At 40.8% G+C, this 22,154-nt stretch overlaps 1 protein-coding gene across 3 annotated transcripts in view; it reads right to left on the bottom strand.

The window, feature by feature from the left end:
* The window catches only part of mdn1 (midasin AAA ATPase 1), a 279,890-nt gene that overhangs the window by 95,913 nt on the left and 161,823 nt on the right, over nt 1-22,154 (bottom strand). For all 3 annotated transcript variants that reach the window (XM_061900349.1, XM_061900350.1, XM_061900351.1), the window contains exons 65-74: nt 17,530-17,797; nt 13,904-14,142; nt 10,940-11,035; nt 10,673-10,767; nt 9,496-9,620; nt 9,264-9,416; nt 6,522-6,631; nt 6,371-6,444; nt 2,060-2,249; nt 1,832-1,967 (exon numbers count right to left, since the gene is read on the bottom strand). In XM_061900349.1, the coding sequence (XP_061756333.1) occupies nt 1,832-1,967; nt 2,060-2,249; nt 6,371-6,444; nt 6,522-6,631; nt 9,264-9,416; nt 9,496-9,620; nt 10,673-10,767; nt 10,940-11,035; nt 13,904-14,142; nt 17,530-17,797 (1,486 nt within the window). The remainder of the gene's footprint in view (nt 1-1,831; nt 1,968-2,059; nt 2,250-6,370; nt 6,445-6,521; nt 6,632-9,263; nt 9,417-9,495; nt 9,621-10,672; nt 10,768-10,939; nt 11,036-13,903; nt 14,143-17,529; nt 17,798-22,154) is intronic.

Here is a 22,154-nt window from a genome sequence, read left to right as displayed (position 1 = left end):
CAATCGAAAAATTCCCGTCGTATCAATTCCTAGATATGGTCGTAATTATACTAAATGCACTGGGCATAATAAACACAACATTATTAATATTGCTACTACGGATAATTTGATCAAAAATTCCCTAAAACAGCCCACTACCTATAATATAGGTTTTTTTTAAACATAAGATCATTGTCTCCAAAACCCTTAAAAAAAGTAAAAGACTAACATAAAATCTGCTTTGTCAGAAGAATTATCTTATCAGACAGAAAATAAGCTAATTTCACCCTTATTTGAGATATTTAATCTTAATTAGATTTCAGTTTTGCAGTGTATATGTATGATTACAATCATGTTTTAAAATTTACCTGAGTAAATGCACACAATTCTACAGTAACATGACTGTGCTGGGTTTTTGATTGATTGATTGATTGATTGATTGATTGATACTTTTATTAGTAGATTGCACAGTTCAGTACATATTCCGTACAATTGACCACTAAATGGTAACACCCGAATAAGTTTTTCAACTTGTTTAAATCAATTCGTTGGTCCACGACCGCTCAACTTTACTGCCTGGCTGGAGAAGCTGAGGGTGTGGCCCTCCTGGCTGGTCTGCTTGTTAGAATGTTGCCAAAATAATGTTTGCAATAACATTTTCATACCATGATTTCATAGTTTATACACTATGTCTATGGCTTGTTTATTCAAAGGCATCACTGCCTCACTTGGTATGAAGGTCACCACAAATCCCTGGCTATCAATCATCTTTGCTATTTAACAAAGACATGCAGTTTATATTACAGATTTATTTATTTTATTTCCAAGTAGATTACTGTATTTCCCTGAATAGCCGCCGGGGCGCTAATTAATTTAAAACCTCTTCTCACTCCTGCGCTTATTTAAGGCATGCGGTAAAAGTAAGCAGGCGCTAATAATTTTAAAACCTCTTCCCACCCCTGCGCTTACCAATGGCATGCAGTAAAAAATTGAATGTGATAAAAAAAAAATTCTTCTGTGGCCGCGGCCCAGTGGTTGGGGAGCACTGCTCTACAACATGTCATCGCACCCACCTTTGCACCATACTATCTGCATGCCGGTAGGACGCATGCGTTTCGCTGCTTCTCATTCGAGATTGCAATGCATACTTGGTCAACAGCCATACCTTTTACACTGATGGTTGTGATATAAACAACTTTAACACTCTTACTAATATGCGCCACACTCTGTGAGCCCTGACCAAACAAGAATAACAAACACAATTCTGGAGAACATTGGCTCTTTAACACATTATAAACGCAACATAAGAATTACCCAGAATTCCAATGCATCCATGACTCTTGGTTATATCATACATGCGCCCCCACCCCGGCCATCTCAACCGACGCACGGAGGGGGAGGGAAGGGGGGGGAGGGTTGGTGCTAGCGGGTGTATAATATAGCCAAAAGTCATGGATGCATTGGAATTCTGGGTAATTCTTATGTTGCGTTTATAATGTTTTACAGAGCCAATGTTCTCCAGAAATGTGTTTGTCATTCTTGTTTGGTTAGGGTTCACAGAGTGTGGCGCATATTAGTAAGAGTGTTAAAATTGTTTTATATCACAACCATTAGTGTGACCTGTATGGCTGTGGAACAAGACCCCTGGTTTACACACTGTAGAAGCAAAAAAAAAAACTCCTCCGCCATTATGAAAATGACGGTAGGGGAAGCGTCATTCGTGACGTTACAAATTTGACCCGGCGGTAAAAGTAAGCATACGCTAATAAATTTGGGGAGCGAGTTTTACCCGGCAGTAACTCAAGGCAGGCGGATATTACATGCCCGGTGGCTATTCAAGGAAATACGGTACCTGTAAAGCAGTCCAAATCTTCAGTCAGCTCCAGCGATGCGTGTTTCTCAAGGTGCTGGGCACACACTTTCTTCATTTTTCTTGCCAGAACAGGTAGACGTCCCTGCAGAGATCCCGACTCAACTCCCTCCTCGATCTAAAATATCCCATTAATCTTGGTTTACTCCTTTGCAAAATATGTATTTAAAAAAAGGTAACTTAATCTGTAAGAATCAAAAGGTTAAGAACCTGGACTTGAAGATCTATGTTCTTTCCTGGCAGGGCTTCCTTGAGTGCCTCATGAACACGGTGAATGGGTGTTTCCTCTGGGTTCCTATCGACACTATCAAGGGAGGCGTTGTTTTTCTCTTCAACCAAAGCAGGCAGACAGGGACCGCAAAGAGCCTCTTTAAACTTCCTGACAAACTTGAAGAGGGTCCTAAACAAACATGAGTCTGATCAGCAGGAGTCAGGCAGCACTAGTGATGCAGTGTTATCTTGGGGAAATGAGAAAGGCATATCTGCTAGAGCACAGGTGTCAAACTCAAGCCCAGGGGCCACATCTGGCCTGCTACATCATTTTATGTGGACCGCGAAAGCCTGGAAGTAATATGCTTCAGTGGCCTGGAAGTAATATGCTTCAGTAAAGTACTTTATCTTTTTTATTAGATGTATTTATTATTTTTGCTGTGACACACAAAATACATGTACTGCATGCAAATGCATATACTGTATTTCCTTGAATAGCCGCCGGGGCGCTAATTAATTTAAAACCTCTTCTCACTCCTGCACTTACTAATGGCATGCAGTAAAAAATTAAATGTATGCCAAAAAAAAGGAGGGGGGGTTGGTGCTAGCGGGGTGTATAATATAGCCAAGAATCATGGATGCGTGGCATTCTGGGTAAGTGTTATGTTGCGTTTATAATGTGTTACAGAGCCGATGTTCTCCTGAAATGTGTTTGTCATTCTTGTTTGGTGTGGGTTCACAGAGTGTGGCGCATATTAGTAAGAGTGTAAAGTTGTTTTATATCATAACAATCAGTGTAAAGCCGCTGCTCCTCCACATCGAGAGGAGCCAGATGAGGTGGTTCGGGCATCTGGTCAGGATGCCACCCGAACGCCTCCCTAGGGATGTGTTTAGGGCACGTCCAGCTGGTAGGATGCCACGGGGAAGACCCAGGACACGTTGGAAAGACTATGTCTCCCGGCTGGCCTGGGAACGCCTCGGGATCCCCCGGGAAGAGCTAGACGAAGTGGCTGGAGATAGGGAAATCTGGGCTTCCCTGCTTAGGCTGCTGCCCCCGCGACCCGACCTCGGATAAGCGGAAGATGATGGATGGATGGATGGATGGCAATCAGTGTGATCTGTATGGCTGTGGAAAAAAAACTCCTCTGCCATTTTAAAAAAGACGACAGGGGAAGCGTCACTCGTGACGTCACAAATATGACCCGGCGATAAAAGTAAGCATGCGCTAATAAATTTGGGGAGCGAGTTTGACCAAGCAGTAATTCAAGGCAGGCGCATATTACATGCCCGGTGGTGGCAATTCAAGGAAATACGGTATCATCCTGAATTATTGTTTTTCTTTGAATTAAAATAAATACTCAAATCGGATGAATCTGTAATAACAATGTTGTTCATTTTAATATTGTAATTGTAATTTGAGTCCTTGGCATGACGTTAAACTGCATCCGGCAGTGGAGGCTCCTCAAATAGGTCTTAGGCCACTAGGACAGGGGTAGGAACCTATGGCTCTAGAGCCAGATGTGGCTCTTTTGATGACTGCATCTGGCTCGCAAATAAATCTTAGCTGGCATTGCTTAACACGATAAGTCAGTGTTTTTCCACCTTTTTTGAGCCAAGGCACCTTTTTTTAATTGAAAAAACTCAGTAGCCGATAATGACGATAAAAAGTTGTTCTCGCAATAGCTCTCTGTCTCAATGTAAGTATACTGTCACGGCCTGTCACATCACGCCGTGACTTATTTAGAGTTTTTTGGGTGTTTTTCTGTGTTTTGCGCTCCTATTTTGTGAATTATATTTATATAGCGCTTTTCTCAAGTGACTCAAAGCGCTTTACATAGTGAAACCCAATATCTAAGTTACATTTAAACCAGTGTGGGTGGCACTGGGAGCAGGTGGGTAAAGTGTCTTGCCCAAGGACACAACGCCAGTGACTAGGATGGCGGAAGCGGGAATCGAACCTGCAACCCTTTAAGTTGCTGGCACGGCCACTCTACCAACCAAGCCATACCGCTTGGTGGCTTATCCTCTTTTGTTGGTATTTTCCTGTCGCAGTTTCATGTGTTACTTGAATGCTATTCATCCCACCTGCTTTTGTTTTTACAATCAAGACTATTTAAGTTATGCGGACGCACTCCTTCTTTGTGTGGACATTGTTACACGCAGCGTCCCGCATATTGTGATCACGACATACCATGTTCTCGACATCCACAAAAAAATTGGCTACCTGCTGCCACCTACTGCTATGGAAGCGTATTACACGTATTCCATGCGGACTGGACACTGGCCGAGAGTGGAGTCGGCTGTCTTGGTTGCCTTGTTGGGTCTGCTTCTGTCTCTGGCCATGCTCCCTCCACCCCAGCAGACGATGGCGTGGAACACCGCAGAGGCCACTACAGTGGATATGTTTATTTTACTTTTTATTCATAGCTGTATGTAGAAGTGTCTGGTTGTATCTGCTGCTTTAATGTCTTTAATGTCCTCTGTGTTCTTTGATGTTTCCCTCTTACACACATGGACGAGGGATGTGTACTATGGCTATGAGTTGTTGTTGTTGTTTTTTTCCCCTTGGCCTCAGTCTGCACCCCCACTCCAGGGCCTAGGCTAATACCGATTTTTTAATTTTATTTTAATCTTCTATTTTGGGGATAGGTTGATTGGCAACACTAAATTGGCCCTAGTGTGTGAATGTTGTCTGTCTATCAGTGTTGGCCCTGCGATGAGGTGGCGACTTGTCCAGGGTGTACACCGTCTTCCGCCCGAATGCAGCTGAGATAGGCTCCAGCACCCCCCGCGATCCCAAAAGGGACAAGCAGTACAAAATGGATGAATAGTTTCGGGTTTCCTAATAAACCTTCAATCCATTTTCTACTCATTGTCCCTAGCGGATTTGCGGAGGGGCTGAAGCCTATCACAGCGGCACGGAAGGCAGGGTAGACCCTAGACATGTAGCCACCTCATCGCAGGCCAACACAGTTGTAACAAATATAACATACATTACGACCTTCTTTTGTTAACGTAAACCAAAAAAATATCTGATTGACTTTCATAATTTCAGAGAAAGTTATCCGTTAAATTGTACTTTGTAAAAATGAAAATACATTTTACGGGGGAAAAAACTGCTCAGTCACCAGAATTGTATAGTTAAAAAAAACAAGGCACTGTTCTTCCATTCATAATACACCATCAAAACAACAAGCGTATATTTTACGTTAAAAAAAATGGCCGCTCATTTGCCCAAATTTTGCCATTAATTAACCATTTTGCTATTTACAGTAATATGCTGTAAAAACACAGTTAATTAAATGATAAAACTCTGGCGACTGATCTGCCAGTGTAAAGATTTTTTTTTCTTCTACGAGTATGTAAAAAAAGCTTAGTGTGAAGCGACTGGGATGAGAATCAGCACCTCCAAGTCTGAGTCCATGGTTCTACCCCGGAAAAGGGTGGCGTGTCATCTCCGGGTTGGGGAGGAGACCCTGCCCCAAGTGGAGGAGTTCAAGTACCTCAGAGTCTTGTTCACGAGTGAGGGAAGAGTGGCTCGTGAGATCGACAGGTGGATCGGTGCGGCGTCTTCAGTAATGCGGACGCTGTATCGATCCGTTGTGGTGAAGAAGGAGCTGAGCCGGAAGACAAAGCTCTCAATTTACCGGTCGATCTACGTTCCCATTCTCACCTATGTTCATGACCTTTGGGTTATGACCGAAAGGACAAGATCACGGGTACAGGCGGCCGAAATGAGTTTCCTCCGCCGGGTGGCGGGGCTCTCCCTTAGAGATAGGATGAGAAGTTCAAAGTAATAGTTCAAAGTAAAGCCGCTGCTCCTCCACATCGAAATTAGCCAGATGAGGTGGTTCGGGCATCTGGTTAGGATGCCACCTGAATGCCTCCCTAGGGAGGTGTTTAGGGCACGTCCAAGTGGTAGGAGGTCACAGGGAAGACCCAGAACACGTTGGGAAGACTATGTCTCCCGGCTGGCCTGGGAACGCCTCGGGATCCCCCGGGAAGAGCTGGACGAAGTGGCTGGGGAGAGGAAAGTTTGGGCTTCCCTGCTCAGGCTGCTGCCCCCGCGACCCGACCTCAGATAAGCGGAAGAAGATGGATGGATAGACAGAGTATGTAAAAATATCTAATGATCAACTGCATATGCAATTGTATAATAATATCATGAGGCGAATCCTGACACATGTATATTCATTTATTACTGACTATTGCAAGCGGCCCTCAAAACACAGCCACAACTGCGATGTGGCCCTCAGTGAAAATGAGTTTGACACCCCTGTGCTAGAGCCGCAAATCCAATAGATTTCTTACCGATGTGTCTTTTCCACTGACTGTTTGAGGGACCAGAAACTTACATCGTTCCACTTGGAGATCTTGACAAAATCCTAGGGTAACACATGACATTGACATAAATTTACCAGGATTTCAGTATTTCCTATCATAAAAGAACTCTGATGTGTACCTTGAGCTCCTTCTCTATAGGCTGTCTGAGCTGGAGGATCTTGCTTTGAACACAGTCAGTGAATTGGCTGTAGTATTTGTGTAGGTTCCACAGAAGATTCGACAATAAATCTGTGGAGTTACAAAATATTAGGTTTTGCCCATCATTCAGTGTCACAAACTGGGGTGTCACGGTTGGGAGAGTGGCTGTGCCAGCAACCTGAAGGTTCCTGGTTCAATCCCCATCTTCTACCAACCTAGTCACGTCCATTGTGTCCTTGAAGAAGACACTTCACCCTTGCTCCTTATGGGTCTTGGTTAGCGCCTTGCATGGCAGCTCCCGCCATCAGTGTGTGAATGTGTGCGTGAGTAGGTTAATGTGGAAATAGTGTCAAAGCGCTTTGAGTGCCTTCAGGGCAAAAAAGCGCTTTCCAAGTGTAACCATATTTTTTTTTTCAGTCCTCAGACTAAAGATGGGCATAGAAAAACCAAGAAAAACGTCCAATAAAGCACATTATATGTAACACAGACAGGAGTAAAAGACAAACGCAGGTAAGCTAAGACAAGCATTCCTGCGGACAGCTTGCCTATTGCACAGTCAACACATTCAACACCTGCGGTATTGTGCTGCGTGATACAACTGCGCATGTACAGTGGCCCACCTAAATCACACCTGTGCAATAATCACAGTGTCTAATCAGCATCTTGATACGTTGCCTCTGTGAAGTGGATAGATATCTCGGGAAGAGAGAAGATTTAGACATATTTGTCAACAAACATTTAGGAGAAATAGGCCTATCATTGCACATAGCAAAATTATTAGATCTTTAAATTCAGCTCATGAAAAATGGGAGCAAAAACAAAACTGTTGCATTGATATTTTGTTGCGTGTACAACCCAAGGACACCACAGTAATTGCTACTGTGATAAAGCACAGTGGGTCTCTGTGATTATGAAGTGAACAATAATGTCATGAGTACAACTACCGTACTTTCCGGACCATAGGGTGCACCGGAATATAAGGTGCACTGCCGATGGGTAGTCTATTTTTGAAGCTTTGAAAGTGGAATTCTTTCACATTGTTGTTTTATGTAGAGCTTTAGTCGTTCAACAGTCTGGTTATATATATATATATATATATATATATATATATATATATATATATATATATATATATATATATATATATATATATATATATATATATATATATATATATATATATATATATATATATGTATATATATATATTAGAGACTTCTGATAATGGCTTTTTTGCTGATATCCGATATTGTCCAACTCTTAATTATCGATTCCGATATCAACCAATATTGATATATATAGTCGTGGAATCAACACATTATTATGCCAAATTTTGTTGTTATGTACCGCTGGATGCATTAAACAATGTAACGAGGTTTTCCAAAATAAGTCAACTGAAAATATGGAAAAAAAATGGCAACATGGCACTGCCATATTTATTATTGAAGTCGGAAAGTGCATTATTTTTTTAACATGCCTCAAAACAGCAGCTTGGAATTTGGGACATGCTCCCCTGAGAGAGCATGAGGAGGTTGAGGTGTGTGTGTGTGTGTGTGTGTGTGTGTGTGTGTGTGTGTGTGTGTGTGTGTGTGTGTGTGTGTGTGTGTGTGTTGGGTGTATACTGTAGCGTCCCGGAAGAGTTAGTGCTGCAAGGAGTTCTGGGTATTTGTTCTGTTGTGTTTATGTTGTGTTACGGTGCAGATGTTCTCCTGAAATGTGTTTGTAATTCTTGTTTGGTGTGGCGCATATTTGGAACAGTGTTAAAGTTGTTTATACGGCCACCCTCAGTGTGACCTGTATGGCTGTTGACCAAGTATGCATTGCATTCACTTGTGTGTGTGTGAAAAGGCGTAAATATTATGTGTTTGGGGCGGCACGCAAAAACAGTGCCTTTAAGGTTTATTGGCGCTCTGTACTTCTCCCTACGTCCGTGTACCACTCCGTACAGCGGCGTTGTAAAAAGTCATGAATTTTACTTTTTGAAACAGTTACCAATAATTTCCGCTATCACATTTTAAAGCATTTATCGGCCGATAATATCGGCAGTACGATATTATCAGACATCTCTATTATATATATATATATATATATATATATATATATATATATATATATATACATATATATATATATATATATATATATATATATATATACACACATACACACACACACTCAACACACAGACATATGTTAGTCTTGTTTACTTGAATCATATTGCTTTAATAGTCCAGCCTACACTTATCTCTTATGTATGATGGCAATGTACTGGTCACACTTCATCATGACACAATGTACCTTATAAAATAGCTTCGAGGTGGGTAAGCTCAACTAAACTTATTCCTTACATTAGGCGCACCGGATTATAAGGTGCACTGTCGAGTTTTGAGAAAAAAAAAAGACTAAGTGCACAGTCCGGAAAATACGGTAATACAATTGGAATTGACTAAGTCATTAAGTGTATGCTCCTCAAAACTCTGACGCTGATACACACTACTCGGTAAAGATTGGTAAACAAGGAAAAACATTGGGAATGCAGCATACGGTGATGTTGTCTGCCACTTAGGAAAAGCATAACATGAACACAACTGATAAATTGATTAACTTTCATGCATCTACACTAGAACAAAATAGTTGTTGTGGTTACCAGTAAATGTAATCGAGCTATATGGCTGATGAATATAACTATGTTGTTGTGTGTTTGCAAGGAAGAATGCCAGACCTTGTCCAGGCTGAGTAGGAAGCAGAAGGAGGTGGCAGTGGAAAGTGAGCAGCATAGTCAAGCGGGTATGGAACTCGCCCAGGTTGGAACCTTCCATGAAAGCCTGGAGAGTGGATGACACTGAGGCTAAGGAAAGGCCTTCCATATCCTTGCCTGTAAAGGAAATGAATTCTAAATTATTTGGAAAACAGGACAAAAAAAGCAACAATTGCATTTATTTTTTGCTCTGTACCTGCATTAGCATGCATCTTCTGATCAGCCAGATATTTGGCTAACAGCTGGTAAATCGAGAACCAATGCTTAGTTGAGTTCTCATTGTGATGCTTTACTGCGTTGTCCAGACTGCTTGACCAACAACTGGCACAAAATAAAGAGACATGCATTTAGTTTACGTTCACCCTGCTTTAAATTCCATTAGTCCTCTTTGCCAGTATTTTGACAAACCAACAAATGAGTAAGGTGACGTCACAACACAAACAGAAAGCAACGTAAAGATAATGCAATCCGGAATATCTTGGAAATATGTAGTGCAGTAGTTCTCAACTTTTTTCAGTGATGTACGCCCTGTGAACATTTTTTTAATTCAAGTACCCCCTAATCAGAGCAAAGCGTTTTGGTTGAAAAAAAGAGATAAAGAAGTAAAATACAGCACTATGTCATCAGTTTCTGATTTATTAAATTGTATAACAGTGCAAAATATTGCTCATTGTAGTGGTTTTGATTGAACTATTTGGAAAAAAAGATATAAAACTAACTAAAAACTTGTTGAAAAATAAACAAGTGATTCCATTATAAATAAAGATTTCTACACATAGATGTAATCATCAACTTAAAATGCCCTCTTTGGGGATTGTAATAGAGATTGTAATAGAGATCCATCTGAATTCTAAAGATTTCTTTACAAAAAAAAAAAATCTTTAACATCAATATTTATGGAACATGTCCACAAAAAATCGAGCTGTCAACACTGAATATTGCATTGTTGCATTTCTTTTCACAGTTTATGAACTAACATTCATATTTTGTTGAAGTATTATTCAATAAATATATTAAGGATTTTTGAATCGTTGATATTTTTAGAATATGTACAAAAAATTTCATGTACCCCATTTTTAATTTTCCTGAAGGAACTCTCCTGAAGGAATCAATAAAGTACTATCTATGGCATACCTTGAAGTACCCACAGGGGTACGCGTACCCCCATTTGAGAACCACTGATATAGTGAATACAATTTAATATTAAGTGGTTGCAAAGAGGGGACTTTCAAATGTGTACACTGAAACTGCAACAACAACAAAAAACAAGGTGTTGAAGCTAACCAAACTGTAAGAAACACATACACACACGGATCGAAACAAAGTGTCGCTAAACATTTGACATGTTACAGTTTCCACACTACTTGTCTTACTTAATCTCCAGTTTGCGCCACTGGATGATGAGCTGAGTAACCGCTTCCAGTTCTTTCTTCAAGGAGACCGCACGGCACGCATTGTTCTCCCAGTCCTGTTAAAAGCAACAGAAGATGAAGATGAAAATGTTTTACGCAGTAGTACCCATTTAGAATGGATTCATTTGAATAACTACTAACAATTACATCACTTTTTCCTCACACATTCTTTGGGTAATATATTGAGAAGTAAAGAGGGATATGGAACATGTTGAGAATGATACTTACTTGTGCTTTACTTAGCAGTATCTCCAGGCCATTGAGGAATGCTGCCAATGGACTTGACAAACTAAAACCCATGATCCTCTCAATCACCACAGTCACCTATAACGCACACAAATGTGACTTAAAACAAACAGGAGTCAAAAAATGTGTTGAGTCGGACGTGGCATTGCAAGATGAAGCTGCTGTGCAAATCCTTTGTTTTGAAGTGCACACATCAAATTGCATATGAGTCTTTGAGACCGTAGTAAATTAGCGAAGAAAAACTTGACTTATGATCAATAATATTTGCTATGATTTGGTCTATGTGTTGTCACGTTTGTTGCACATTTGGATGAGCTTTTAGTCTACCACATGTCCCGGCAAGAACTCTGCGTTCAAAGAACTCCGGCTTATTAGTGATTCCCAGAGCCCAAAAAAAGTGTGCGGGCTATAGAGCGTTTTCTATTTTGGCTCCAGTACTAACGGAATGCCCTCCCGGTAACAGTTCGAGATGCTACCTCAGTAGAAGCCTTTAAGTCCCATCTTAAAACTCATTTGTATACGCAAGTCTTTAAATAGACCCCCTTTTTAGACCAGTTGATCTGCCGTTTCTTTTCTTTTCTGCTCTGCCCCCCCTCTCCCTTGTGGAAGGAGGGCACAGGTCAGGTGGCCATGGATGAAGTGCTCGCTGTCCAGAGTCGGGACCCAGGGTGGACCGCTCGCCTGTGCATCGGTTGGGGATGTCTCTGAGCTGGCCCCACCATGGACTGGACTCTCACTATTATGTTAGATCCACTATGGACTGGATTTTCACAATCCAATGATAGACCCACTCGACGTCCATTGGATCCGGTCTCCCCTATAGGGGGGGGTCACCCACATCTGCGGTCCACTCCAAGGTTTCTCATAGTCATTCACATCCCACTGGGTTGTGAGTTTTTCCTTGCCCTTATGTGGGCTCTGAACCGAGGATGTCGTTGTGGCGTGTGCAGTGATTAAGGGCTATATAAATTAACATTGATTGATTGATAGTGCAGGATGAAAGGAAAGGGATCCTTAAAAGAGATTGTATCCAATTGCGGCGCAGAAGATAAGGAGGAAGACCAAAAGACTCTGGTGTAAGTTTGCCATTTAGCAAATGTTTATGCAGTGCAGTGCAGCAAGCACAGGAGGAACCAAACAACCCTTACACAACTGCGAGGCAAAACAATGGGAAGCCGTTTCTTAGGGGCCAGACTCAGCATTTCAGTTGCATCTTAAAAACAAAGGCCATTGATGTCTAAATATTTGATAGGGAGGAGTGCATATTAGAAAGGCGTGTAAAAGAAACCATATATGTCAAACCAAAAAGGCCCTCAAACAGAGGAAGAGCTTTGCACTGTCATTTGTCATCTGCTTACAACAATGTCCTGGCACATCAGGACCTTCGTATTGTGAGGCACATGCACTAGACCCTGTTCCACCGTTTACAAAATCAACCAATCTAAGCTAATTATGCACAGCCTTGCAAGTCTGTCTGACGTCTGCAACTTTCCCCGCATATTTTTATTGAATTTTGATTATGTTTGTTTCTATAATTATTAATATCATCACTAATTACTATTATTAGTTATAATTGAACAAAACAGTACAGTAAATTGACAATGATCCCAAAACGTGATCTTTTACTGCCATCTCCCGTCTACTTCCATACCCTGGAATACAACATCAATACAGTAAAGTCTTGTTTACCGCTGTTGATTGGTTGCGGGCCTTACTGTGGTAAATTATTTTTTACAGAGTCCAAATTATTAAATATAAATGGAATATTTTCATAGCTTTCATAGTCACAACTATTACAAACATCACTATGAGCCCGTTGACCTTCTAGAAACTTAAACTGCAGATCGGCTCGCTCACAGTATAGGCTTGAGATGAAGGCTAATTAGCTTTTAGCGTAACGTTAGCTCATTTTGCTGTGTGGTTGTGTGTGTGTGTGTAAGTGTGCGTGTGTTAGGGGCAGTAAAGCACTGTCTGTCTGTTATTTCATTGAATTCCATTGTGTTTAGGGATGAATAGTCTCTCCTATTGCAATTGTACTATTTTTCAGCTATAGTTACATGAATCATTAGTAATGTAGCAGCCTAGTTTTGAATAGCAGGGTGCCTGCTATCACATGTTGATAAAAATACAACATTTACATAATACAAGTCAACTACAGGCTTCCCAAATGCTGTAATAAAGTTGACATTAAACAGTTTCAATGGAAACTGTTTAATGTTGCACTTTTTATATGTCGAAGAAAGGTTTTTTCATGGTATTTAATCAAAGCAACAAGTTGAGGCAGTCTAATGTTGATTAACGTGGGCAGAATTATTATAGCGTTCCCAATGTTAAAAGGATGAAGCCATTGTTTACAAATTTGGTAAATAAATAACCCAAAAATGTATATTTTGTTGTTTTCTTACTGTACTGACAATTAACCGAACCGTGACCTCTAAACCGAGGTACGTACCGAACCGAAATTTTTGTGTACCGTTACACCCCTAATATACACACACACACACACACGCACACGCACACGCACACGCACACGCACACGCAAAACTTCGAAGTTTGGACAGGTGTATTTGTTTTCCAAACTGCACACATTTGTGTGCAAATAAAGGATATTTTGCTAAAGTTGCAAAGAACACTTAAAAGACTGTTCACAAATTAACTAAATCCAAAGATGATTCAAGGTAATTGAAAAAATAAGCCTCAAAACATAGCAACTTTTGTTGCAACTTACTGGAAAGTGTACTGCAAATTTTGGCATTTTAGGCCACAAGAATCACGAAAAAGCCCACAAAATCGCTGCGTGTGTGCATATATCTGTACCGGTGTACAAATGATTAGCCAAGTCAAGAGGATTGTAACTCAAGAGGAACAATATATATGGGTGTATATATAGACCAAGTTCAAAAGTTTGATCCTGGGATTTTTGAATTTGCATTTATCACTACTCACCTGCACAAGGGCCGGGTGCTCTGGCCAGTCGTCAAGTCTTTGCTTCACAGCTTGATTCATTTGCTGCAAGACGGCAAGACATAGGCGGGCCTCGCTCAAATTGGGCTGTTGATAGAAGTCATAAGGTCCATCTGATGTAAGAACCAGAACATCAGACCCTGACACGCCTTGGACCGTGTTCTGGAGAAGAGTTGACAGCAGCAGCTCACTGCCTGAAAGCTGCTGGTTAATTTCTGCATCTGTAGGGTAGAGTATAAATGAGACAATCAGTTTAATTTTATGCATTATTTTAGATTGTATATTGTTTCTGTTTTTGCCTTATTGTGATGCCATGGTCATTTATATACATTAAATACCTGCGATATAATGCAGTAGATTTGTTCAACTGAAATTGTAAACTAAACCCCATGACTACAATAAATGTTTAAAATTGATATTTAATTTGACAACTATTTTATGTGGACACCATTTAAGTGGAAAGATTATGTCTAATAAATAAAAGAGGAAGGAAGGAAACACATTTACAAAACAGCATTATAAGAGAATCCTTGAAATTCCTTTTTGGCCCACCAGTGGACCTGAAACAACACAAAAGTATGTGTAGGTTGTTTAAAACATTGTCGGTAGAGATGTCGGATAATGGCTTTTTTGCCGATATCCGATATTGTCCAACTCTTAATTACCGATACCGATATCAACCAATACTGATATATACAGTCGTGTAATTCACACATTATTATGCCTAATTTTGTTGTGATGCCCCGCTGGATGCATTAAACAATGTAACAAGGTTTTCCAAAATAAATCAACTCAAGTTATGGAAAAAAAAGCCAACATGACACTGCCATATTTATTATTGAAGTCACAAAGTGCATTATTTTTTTTTAACATGCGTCAAAACAGCAGCTTGGAATTTGGGACAAGCTCTCCCTGAGGTTGAGGTGGGCGGGCGGTGTATATATTAGCGTCCCGGAAGAGTTAGTGCTGCAAGGGGTTTTGGGTATTTGTTCTGTTGTGTTTATGTTGTGTCACGGTGCGGATGTTCTCCCGGAATCTGTTTGTCATTCTTGTTCGGTGTGGGTTCACAGTGTGGCGCGTATTTGTAACACTGTTAAAGTTGTTTGTACGGCCAACCTCAGTGTGACCTGTATGGCTGTTAACCAAGTATGCCTTGCATTCACTTGTGTGTGTGACAAGCCGTAGATATATGACTGGGCCTGCCTGCAAAAGTTTATTTTATGGTTTACTGGCTCTCTGTACTTCTCCCTACGTCCGTGTACACAGCGGCTTGTTAAAAAGTCATTAATTTTACTTTTTCAAACCGATACCGATCATTTTCGATATTACATTTTAAAGCATTTTCCAGCCGATAAGCCGGCAGTCTGATATTATTGGACATCCCTACTTCTAACCCATCATATAGTGAGTAAAAACCAAAAGTCTATGGAGAGGTTCCTTTGCAAAAGGAAAAGGCCAGGGGCTCCCACCAATTGAACGTTATGGTGAGTTTTTCATGTATTAATTTTTCATGCACTTATTTGCTGTATTTATCTGCCACCCGTGAAAGGCCGGTCCGTGAAAATAATGCCCACATTAAACTGGTCCCAGGAGCAAAAAAGGTTGGGGACCGCGGCTCTAGTTGTCAAACTGTGATACGTGTACCATTTTAGTCTACTGGTACACCAAATAATCACTTGAATAAAGTACAGTGTTTTATTTTCCTATAATCAAACACAGTGTGACTGTTCAAACTGTGTGTAATGTTCCAGCGGCCAAAAATATTTAACATACTTGCTAAATAAAACATCTGCCTTGTTTTTAATGAACACTTAGGCCTTCCGTCCTATTCTATTTTACTATTGGTCATTATGGTAGTATTTGGAGAGCCAACTTTTTTTAAGGTGGGAAACGTTTGAAAACCACTGCTCTAGAATAGATCAGGGTTCTTTAACATGTTGCTTGCGACTCACGCGTTTTTCTTTCTTGGTGGGAACTCTCTCATTTCATGGTGATGTAAACCGGTGTTCCACTAGTTTACAGTTCATGGTAGCGGTAGAAAATGGATGGATGGATGGTAAGCTTGAGCCTAATAGGCTACCAGGTTGTTCCTGAACGTACTTACCCATTTGCTTTGGGGAACAATGTGGATTTTTTTACAGTAAAACACAGCACACATCAAAATAACTACCCCTTTTAACTGGTGATCTTTGGAATCCACAGTTGTTTAGAAACTACTCTCCCAACCTTATTAAATATATAGTTCTCCACCCTAGACCTCGACACTTAATAAGGTTTCCTATTGTTCTGAGAAGAGATGTCCGATAACATCGGCAGTCCAATAAATGCTTTAAAATGTAATATCGGAAATTATCGGTATGGCTTTTAAAAAGTAAAATGTAACACTTTTTAAAACGGTGGTACACGGACGTAGGGAGAAGTACAAAGCGCCAATAAACCTTAAAGGCACTGCCGTTGCATGCCAGCCCAATTACATAATATCTACGGCTTTTCACACACACAAGAGAATGCAACGCATACTTGGGCAACAGCCATACAGGTCACACTGAGGGTGGCCATTTAAACAACTTTAACACTGTTACAAATATGCGCCACACTGTGAATGACAAACACATTTCGGGAGAACATCCGCACCGTAACACAACATAAACACAACAGAACAAATACCCAGAACCCTATGCAGCACTAACTCTTCCGGGACGTTACACCGCCCGGAAGCCCCGAACTTTGCCCACCTCAGCCTCCTAATGCTCACTCAGGGAGGGCCTGTCCCAAATTCCAAGCTGCTGTTTTGAGGCATGTTAAAAAAATAATGCACTTTGTGACCTCAATAATAATTATGGCAGTGCCATGTTGGCCTATTTTTCCATAACTTGAGTTGATTTATTTTGTAAAACCTTGTTACATTGTTGAATGCATCCAGCTGGGCATCACAACAAAATTAGGCATAACAATGTGTTAATTCCACGACTCTATATATCGGTATCGGTTGATATCGGAATCAGTAATTAGGAGTTGGAAAATATGGGAATAACGGATATCGGCAAAAAAGCCATTATTAGACATCTCTAGTTCTGAGTATTTGTTGATCCAACAACACCACCAACAGAACTGCAGTCAATATTACTAACAAAAAAATTAAAAGGATTTGGCCATGTCGATTTATAAAACCGTCTGGAACTTTCAAAACTACTTACTAAAAGATAATGGTGAATTTAAGTATACAGTTTTGCCTGTGGTTATTGCTGCGTTGATACCACGTGACCATCGCTCTTACTTCAGGTTTTTTAGATGGAAGGCCAACTTTTAATATGGCTTTTTTTCTATTTTCCTTTTAACGGCGCACAGGTAAGCATATTTCAAAGGTTAAGAGGTGAAAATATACAAGCCAAATATCATGAAGAAATATGCAAATATGATAGAACAGACGCATACAATCAAACAATTTTCTAATAAATTCTACGACGTACATCTTCAATAACTTTTTAAAATTCTTCCCACCTAAAAAAAGAATAGTTCAATACCGTAAATAATTAAAAACAACAAATCGTTGAGATTAGTATTACTACATGTAAATCTGCGACTGGAACTGTATGTATGCCACTTACCAATCAGATGGTAGAAATTAGAAATCATGGGGGCAGCAACTTGGTAAGAGGACACCAAGGTCTTAATGTAGTCGCTGATTTGACCGGCTGGTGCTGTGTCCTGGTACCACAATGACCGGGCATATCCCAAGCACAGGCGCTTATGAATCTGCATCACTGTGCTCATTGCAATGGGTGAGAGGAATATGCCTTCATCTTTCATGTCTTGCTTCTCCACGACTTCTTCTGTTGGGCCCTCTAAACTTGGCTGAGACATGTCTGCAAAATCCTGGATAGGGAATCAAGATATTAATTTTTAAAAACCCATCAATGCGTTTTTTATGACAATAGATGTAGATGGTATGTTTACATGTTACTTTATTTGTATCCTTTATATCTTTTATATAGTTTAAATTAGGGATGTCCGATAATATCGGACTGCCGATATTATCAGCCGATAATTGCTTTAAAATGTAATATTAGAATTATCGGAATCGGTTTCAAAATTATCAGTATCGGTTTCAAAAAGTAAAATGTGTGACTATTTAAAACGCCGCTGTGTACAAGGACGTAGGGAGACGTTCAGAGCGACAATAAACCTTTAAGGCACTGTCTTTGCGTGTCGGCCCAATCACATGATATCTACGGCTTTTCCCACACACAAGAGAATGCAAACCATACTTGGTCAACAGCCATACAGGTCACACTGAGGGTGGCCGTTTCAACAACTTTAACACTGTTACAAATATGTGCCACATTGTGAACCCACACCAAATAAGAAGGACAAACACATTTCGGGAGAACATCCACACCGTAACACAACATAAACACAACGGTACAAATACCCAGAATCCCTTGCAGCACTAACTCTTCCGGGACGCTACAACATAAACCCCCGCTGCCCATACCCTAAACCCCCACCCCGCCGACCTTATTTACCTCCTCATGCTCTTTCAGGGAGAGCATGTCCCAAATTCCAAGCTGCTGTTTTGAGGCATGATAAAAAAAAATGCACTTTGTGACTTCAATAATAAATATGGCCGTGCCATGTTGTCATTTTTTTCCATTACTTGAGTTGATTGATTTTGGAAAATCCTTGTTACATTGTTTAATACATCCAGCGGGGCATCACAACAAAATTAGGCATAATAATGTGTAAATTCCAAGGCTGTATATATCGGTATCGGTTGTTATCGGTAATTAAGAGTTGGGCAATATCGGAATATCGGATATCGACAAAAAAAACATTATTGGACATCTGTAGTTTAAAAAAATCATATTTTTAATTAATTTCAGACATAATTTTAGTAGTTAGCTAACACCGTGGTTCAGAGAGAAATTATTTTTCAATTTTCCTGAATGTCCAGCACATGATGAAAAATTGACCAATGAAATTAAATAATGACTTGAATGTGCGGCTGAATGGTTGTTTTCGTCACTGGTGAGGACACAGTGACCAAACTAAGTATTGGATCCCCTTTTTTAAGTTTATTCTCTTACAAAAATATATGAACAGTCCATCATTTTTATGGTAAAACGGGACTTGGTTGAGAAACATTTGTTGGCAAGTACAGATGTCAGATATTTCATGTAGTTGGTCAGTGGGGTTGCAAATATGTCAGGAGGGATTTTGGTGAGAAAAACATTACTAAGTAGAATGTTTGCACCTCCAAGATTGACAGGAGTGATGCTCTTGTTGGATTCATATTCAACATTTCTCTGCAAACAAACACGTCCAATTGACGACAAACATCCATTTCGTTGTTACGTGACCACATCACATTGTCTTCGTGGTTTTGTTTGAGTCATTCAGTTGACGGCTAAATTTCAGAATGTACAAGTCTTTTTGGGCACTGCCGATGTCAACCAATACAACAGAGTGTTTAATGTTTTTCCTGCTGACTGTGCTCCCATCTCCTTTGACATCCTAGGTAGGTAGGTAGGTCTTTATTGTCATTGCAACAAGTACAACGAAACTTTGTTTTCAGCACAAACCTGATCAAGATTAGACAACCAAACAGTGTACAGGGTTACAGAACAAGAACGCTGATGGGTCGCCATAAGGCGCCCCGTAAAAGATGGGAAAAAGGTAAACGCTGGGGAAGGATGAGTAAAAAAATACAATCCAGACTGGGCTCCTAAGGCGGCCCAGTTCGGAGTGAGAAAAAAAACTCCATAGCAAAGCACATATACATATTACAACATACATCTCGAGATATCTAGCAACAGAGGGAAAGTAGTTCAAGGTCATGGTGGTAGGTCGCAGCTCTCAGGCGCTGACTATCCATTCATCACCCCTACGGGATTTAAGTCAAGGGTGTTGGATTGGGAAACGGGGGGGTGTATGTGTGGCGTATAGTTTTTTGTGGGTGTGTATGTGTGTGTGTATAAGCCCATAGTTTGTCTCTGTTCCGCGGCCTTGATGTATTTGTCGCTGCTAGTCCAAAGTTCATAACAACAGGTGTGTGTCCGTGAGAGACAAAAAGGGAGTTTGTTGTGTCTTCGCTTGCAGTGATCTTCGGGAGAATCTCGAAGCCAGGGAAACAATCCAAGTTAAAAATATTTGTATGCGAGTGAAAATAAAATTTGCTTTTCACTCTAAAATTGTCTATGACTGGTCCTCAAAAACTGCGGGTAGACAGTCCGATGTAATCCACAGTTCTTCCCGCATCCTCCAATCATTTGTGGCAGCTTTGGGGTACTTTGAAGACTGCCAGCAACTTCCAATTTGTCGACAAACCAGAGCAACGCTTACTCCAATCAGCAGATGTCCTGTTGTCATAATTCCGAATAGGTGGATATCTTCACGTCCTCAAAAGAAAAGGGTCGTTAACGACAGCAGGTTCCCACAAACCCAAGATCTTCTCAATTTTGTTGAGGCTAGTTAAATAGTTCCAATGTTTAGAGTTGGAGAGCAGTGCAAAAAAGAGGCAAAAAGAAAGTTAAGACAAGACAAGACAAAGAAGCAAGCAGGAGAGATAAGGGAGAGGAAAGGGGAGCGTCCACCCTCGGTGAGTGCCAGTGAGAAAAATAATTGATCCGTTCCTATCTTAGAATTGTGGGATGCTCCCTCACCTTTCTCACAATTATCCTAAACATGAGTAGTATACGTCGGTAAACAGCTGGAAAAGGTTATAAGTTTTGTTTATTTTAAATGTCTAGGAAATGTTGAACATTAACAACACAGTCATGCTTTATACAGCGCTAATATTGTGGTTAACTGAGGTCCAAAAAATATTAGTGAATTTCACAAACATCTTGTGTGAACGTGAATGGTTGTCCCTGGGATGTTGTGGCGACTTGTCCAGGGTTTACCGTCCTTTCTGCCCGAGTTCTGATTCGAAATTATAAACACAGGACATCTGCTTATTTGAGTAAGCGTTGCTCGAGTTTGTAAATGCGGGCAGTCTTCAAAGTACCCCAAAGCTGCCACAAATGATTGGAGGATGCGGGCAGAACTGTGGACACTAGTGATTTTGGATAGCATTGGACCGTCTGCCCTGCAGGATGAATTTGAGGACCAGAAATAGACAAGAGTAAAAAGCTAATTTTATTTCCGCTCGCAGAGGAAACATTCTAACTTGGATTGTTTCCCCGTCTTTGAGACTCTCCCCAAGGACAATACGGTGAAGACAAAACAAACTCCTTTCCTGTCTCTTATGGACACACGCTGGTTGACTTTGGACAGACTGGCAGTTGCGAGAGCACCAAGACACGCTGCAGGCTTACACACTTACTTACACACACACACACACACACACACACACACACACACACACACACACACACACACACACACACACACACACACACACACACACACACACACACACACACACACACACACACACACACACACACACACACACACACACATTATACGCATACACATGAAAAATACACGGCCCCCTTCGGCGTCTAGTCCGAGATTGATTTATTTTTTTTACCCATCCTCCCCGAATGTCTACCTTTTTCCCACCTTTTACGTGGCGCTGTGTGGCGACCCATCAATGTTACGGTTCGGAAACCCCGTACGCTGTTTGTTTGTCTAATATTAAAGGCCTACTGAAATGAGATTTTCTTATTTAAACCGGGATGGCAGGTCCATTCTATGTGTCATACTTGATCATTTCGCGATATTGCCATATTTTTGCTGAAAGGATTTAGCAGAGAAAATCGACGATAAAGTTCGCAACTTTTGGTCGCTCTTAAAAAAGCCCTCCCTTTCCCGGAAGTAGTGCGCGTGACGTCACAGATTGTCGGACTTCTCACATCCACCCATTGATTACAATCATGGACGCCAGCAGCGCGAGCGATTCTGACCGAGAAAGCGACAATTTCCCCATTAATTGGAGCGAGGATGAAAAAATCGTGTTAGAGGATATTGTTAGCGACAGACTAGAAAAAAAAAAAAAACAGAGACAGCTCCGGGCAACTGCAGTGTGAGCGTTTCAGATGTAATTAGACACATGTACTAGGATAATTCTGGAAGATCCCTTATCTGCTTATTGTTTTAATAGTGTTTTAGTGAGATTTTAAAGTAAAGATTGTGAAGACATACCTCGAGGTCAGATGGCTGCATTGAACACACTGTGTCTCAGAGAGAAGCCGAGGAGCCAAGCTCACAGCTGCTGCAGAACGACGAA

The sequence above is a fragment of the Nerophis ophidion genome, linkage group LG05, assembly GCF_033978795.1.
Source record: "Nerophis ophidion isolate RoL-2023_Sa linkage group LG05, RoL_Noph_v1.0, whole genome shotgun sequence".
In the NCBI taxonomy this organism is placed as follows: Eukaryota; Metazoa; Chordata; class Actinopteri; order Syngnathiformes; family Syngnathidae; genus Nerophis; species Nerophis ophidion.
Note: the sequence above shows the minus strand (reverse complement) of the source record. Positions and strands in the feature narration are given on the sequence as shown.